The sequence below is a fragment of the Emiliania huxleyi genome (assembly GCF_000372725.1).
Source record: "Emiliania huxleyi CCMP1516 unplaced genomic scaffold EMIHUscaffold_1133, whole genome shotgun sequence".
NCBI lineage: Eukaryota > Haptophyta > Isochrysidales > Noelaerhabdaceae > Emiliania > Emiliania huxleyi.
The window spans coordinates 1-4,567 of record NW_005201593.1 but is presented as its reverse complement, the minus strand read 5'-3'; the positions used below and the strand labels follow the sequence as shown (position 1 = coordinate 4,567).

General features: G+C 65.4%; 1 protein-coding gene across 1 annotated transcript; it reads left to right on the top strand.

The window, feature by feature from the left end:
- Window positions 1-4,064: 4,064 nt before the first annotated feature.
- EMIHUDRAFT_122124 (hypothetical protein) lies at window positions 4,065-4,517 on the top strand (the record flags this gene model as incomplete). Its single annotated transcript, XM_005791332.1, has 1 exon — window positions 4,065-4,517. A coding segment is annotated over one exon (453 nt), but the record flags the coding sequence as incomplete, so codon positions are not given.
- Window positions 4,518-4,567: the final 50 nt, after the last annotated feature.

Below are 4,567 nucleotides of genomic sequence, written 5' to 3'. Positions count from 1 at the left end.
TTGTTAACAGATCGTAAACCCAGTTGTCGTTGTTCTGTCGGCTCGAACAGCCCGTACAGCCATTCAGCGGCTGGTGGACGGCGCGCAGTCTCCACGCGGATCCGCATCTCGTGCACACCGCAAGGCGCCGCCACCACATGGACCAGCCCGATGGACTGTGTTTGTGGTCGGGGTGGACAGTTTGCTGTTCAGCGTATCATTGAGCAGGATGAGATGAGCGTCTAGTGGTGACGCGGGTAACGGGCGAGGTCCTGGGTGCAGAACCCGCCCTGACTCTGCCGATCCACTGGATGCGACTCAACTGCTGATACCGAACTTGTGCTGGCGGGCAGTGATTTGTGAGCGTATCGTTCAAGATTGGGGTCAGCCCACCCAACGGATGGCCGTTCGGTCGTACGACATTCGACTCGACTGTGGACTCACTCCGTGCCAGTCGTCAGCCGCCAGTTCAACGCTCGCAATGCGGTATGAACGCGGTGTCCGCGGCGGTGAGCTGCGCAGTTGGTCATTGTTCTTCGTTGCAGAGTCTTTTCTCGCATTGCTAGGCAACCCACCAAGGCCCATCGACGGCCAGCGCCCAAGGTCTGATTGTGCCCCCGGCTGTGCGTCAGCAGCGGCTTCAGACAGGGCCTGCGCTTGAAGGGGATTTTACATTTACGGGCTCTGCCAGCAATGCGTGGAAGGCGACGCGACGGTTGAAGGGTACTGTCCAGAAGGGCACTGTCGCTCCGGGTCGGGCGACGGTGCCGCAGTGTCGCTCCGGGTCGGGCGACACTGCTCGCGGCGTCCGGGTCCTGCGCCTCCCGACGAGGTCGGACGGCGTGGTATTCCGGCCGCCGCGCCTCGGTGACTGGCTGCCGTAGAAACCAGAAGTACGAGGGCGTTGTCCACCCTAAGATGGACGGAACTCGGAGGGCGTTGTCCACCCTAAAATGGACGGAATTCGGAGGGCGTTGTCCACCCTAAGATGGACGGAATTCGGAGGGCGCTGTCAGGGTCCCCCTCGGGGAGCGACGGCGCCCGACCGTCAGGGTCCCTACGGGGAGCGACGGCTGAAGCGCAAGGGTACTGTCAGGGTCCCTTCAGGGAGCGACGGTGCCCTAATGTCAGGGTCCCCTCTGGGGAGCGACGGTTCGAAGGGCGCTGTCAGGGTCCCCCTCGGGGAGCGACGGCGCCCGACCGTCAGGGTCCCTACGGGGAGCGACGGCTGAAGCGCAAGGGTACTGTCGGGGTCCCCTCGGGGAGCGACGGTGCCCTACTGTCAGGGTCCCCCTCGGGGAGCGACGGTTCGAAGGGTACTGTCAGGGTCCCTTCAGGGAGCGGCGGTGCCGTACTGTCAGGGTCCCTCCGGGGAGCGACGGTTCGAAGGGTACTGTCAGGGTCCCCGCAGGGAGCGATCGTACCGCAGCTGCGGCTAAAGGCCTGCGCTGCCCGCGGCATTCGAATGCGGCGCCTCCCGACTGAGTCGGCTCGCGTCGTATTCCAGCCAGAAGGGCGCTGAGACGAGATCGCGATCTCGGTCATCACGCCATCTAGACTTTAGCGAGGCGTGTGGCGCGCCGGCAGCGCCGCCGCCGTCTAAGGTACTGTCAGGGTCCCTTCGGGGAGCGACGGTGCTGCTGAGCGTCTGCTTGAACTGCTGTCGTCCCGCCAGAGTATATCTCGACTAGCTCTTCATCGAGAAGAGCGTCGACTCGTGCGCCGCCTCGTCGGCGGCGTGGCGGGCGGGCAGCTGGATGTGCTGTCGCCTCGCCATAGGATACCTCGACTAGCTCTCGATCGGCTAGAGCGTCGACTCGTGCGCCGCCTCGTCGGCGGCGTGGCGGGCGGGCGGCCGGATGTGCCGTCGCCTCGCCGGAGTATATCTCGACTCGCTCTACATCGGCTAGAGCGTCGACTCGTGCGCCGCCTCGTCGGCGGCGTGGCGGGCGGGCAGCTGGATCTGCTGTCGCCTCGCCGGAGTATATCTCGACTCGCTCTACATCGGCTAGAGCGTCGACTCGTGCGCCGCCTCGTCGGCGGCGTGGCGGGCGGGCAGCTGGATCTGCTGTCGCCTCGCCGAGTATATCTCGACTCACTCTACATGGGCTAGAGCGTCGACTTGTGCGCCGCCTCGTCGGCGGCGTGGCGGGCGGGCAGCTGGACCTGCTGTCGCCTCGCCAGGGTATACCTCGACTAGCTCTCCATCGAGAAGAGCGTCGACTCGAGCGCCGCCTCGTCGGCGGCGTGGCGGGCGGGCGGCTGGATGTGCTGTCGCCTCGCCAGAGTATACCTCGACTAGCTCTCCATCGAGAAGAGCGTCGACTCGAGCGCCGCCTCGTCGGCGGCGTGGCGGGCGGGCGGCTGGATCTGCTGTCGCCTCGCCAGAGTATACCTCGACTAGCTCTCCATCGAGAAGAGCGTCGACTCGAGCGCCGCCTCGTCGGCGGCGTGGCGGGCGGGCGGCTGGATGTGCCGTCGCCTCGCCAGAGTATACCTCGACTAGCTCTCCATCGAGAAGAGCGTCGACTCGTGCGCCGCCTCGTCGGCGGCGTGGCGGGCGGGCAGCTGGATCTGCTGTCGCCTCGCCGGAGTATATCTCGACTAGCTCTACATACTCAAGCCTCGCGAGAGCGGCTCACGCAGGCGCAGCGCCGGCCGGGGAGGCCTCGCAGCTGCCGACACCAGATGCACTGTCGGCGTCGTTCTACGCGGGCCGCTCGTCGACTGATTGACTACGGTTCTCGCGTGGGGGCGCTGTGCTGTGCCGTACCGGGCTCGACCACGCCGTCAAGCCGTCGAAGTCCGAGACGTGGGGAGGCACAACGCCCAACCACGCCAGGGCCCCGTCGAGATCGTCGTCGCCGCGACATCGAGACCTCCGGTGATCTCCGGTGATCTCGGGTGATCTTTGGTGATCTCCGGCGGTCGGGCGGCGTCGATCTCCGAGAGGGAGTCGAGTCTAGCGTTCCTCAAGATGACGCACTACTCAACTCAACCCCTACGCCCGCATCGACGTGGGAGACAAGGCCACCCCTCGATGCTACCTGCTACCAAGCGGTGGGGCAGGAGATTGGAGGGGCCCCTTGCAGAGGTGGCGCGAACAGCTTCAGCTTTTCTCGCCCGCTCTGCTGAGGGCGAGGCGCCGAGCTACGGTTCCAACGCTGCAGCACTCTCCCTCTATTCACAGCAGAGATGGCGACGCGTCCTTACGCGCGTCCTCGTCCCCACCTGCTTTGCTTCAACGTGCTGCCATGGAGCCAGCGCGCCTCGCGCCATGATTCAATCGCCCCCACCCGCCCTCTTCCTGGCGATGTTCATGGCTCAGAGCTGATTCCGATCAAAACACGCTACCAGTGTTCACTCTCTCTATAGCATCTCCCTCCGTGGTCGCGGGCTCGGCTCGCGCCGAGTTTCCGCTGTCGTCGTCACCGCATAGTCGGTTGGGCGGAGGCGGGCAGGAGCAGGCGGCTCCTTGGATCTCCAGCTCAGCCTGAGCTGTGAGGATCGGCCCTGTCCACGGTTGAAGCGACGCCAGCTTCACGAGATGTATCTTCAACGAGTTGGATCGGCTCTCTTTGTTCATGGGTCTCATTGGAGAGACGACTTGAGGAGACGACTAGTCTCACTCCCCCGCTTTCACGCAGCGTGTTCTGTTCATGTGTGTCGTGATGTGTCTGTCGGCCCTGGCATGTGTTGTCTGTCCCAGGGCGTGGGGAGGCACAACGCCCAACCACGCCAGGGCCCCGTCGAGATCGTCGTCGCCGCGACATCGAGACCTCCGGTGATCTCCGGTGATCTCGGGTGATCTCCGGTGATCTCCGGCGGTCGGGCGGCGTCGATCTCCGAGAGGGAGTCGAGTCTAGCGTTCCTCAAGATGACGCACTACTCAACTCAACCCCTACGCCCGCATCGACGTGGGAGACAAGGCCACCCCTCGATGCTACCTGCTACCAAGCGGTGGGGCAGGAGATTGGAGGGGCCCCTTGCAGAGGCACGGCTCATCTTGCGTAAAATTCTTCTTCGCACGCTGCGTCCACTGAGCCTCACGGGTCTGCTCCTGAGCGTCCCCGCTGAGCGTCCATATGAGGTGCCACTACGAGGTGCTCGGCGTCGAGCGGGACGCGGACGACGACGCGCTCAAAAAGGCGTACCGCAAGCTGGCGCTCAAGTGGCACCCCGACAAGAACCAGGACCAGATCGAGCTCGCCACCGAGACCTTCAAGCAGATCCAGTCCGCCTACGCGGTGCTCTCGGATAAGCACGAGCGCGCATGGTACGACGACCACCGCGAGGCCATCCTGCGCGGCGCCGGCGGCGGCTCCGCGGGCGGCGGCGACGAGGACGACGACGGCGGCTTTGACCTGTGGGCGTACTTCTCGTCGTCCGCCTACTCGGGCTTCGGCGACGACGAGCGTGGCTTCTACGCGGCGTACAGCCGCGTGTTCGAGGCCGTCGACAAGGCGGAGCGCGACAGCGGCGCCAAGGGCAAGCCGCCGGCTCCGGAGCTCGGCCGGTCGGACGCCGCGTGGAGCGAGGTGCGCGGCTTCTACGCGCACTGGGAGGCCTTCTCGACGGGGCGCTCGAT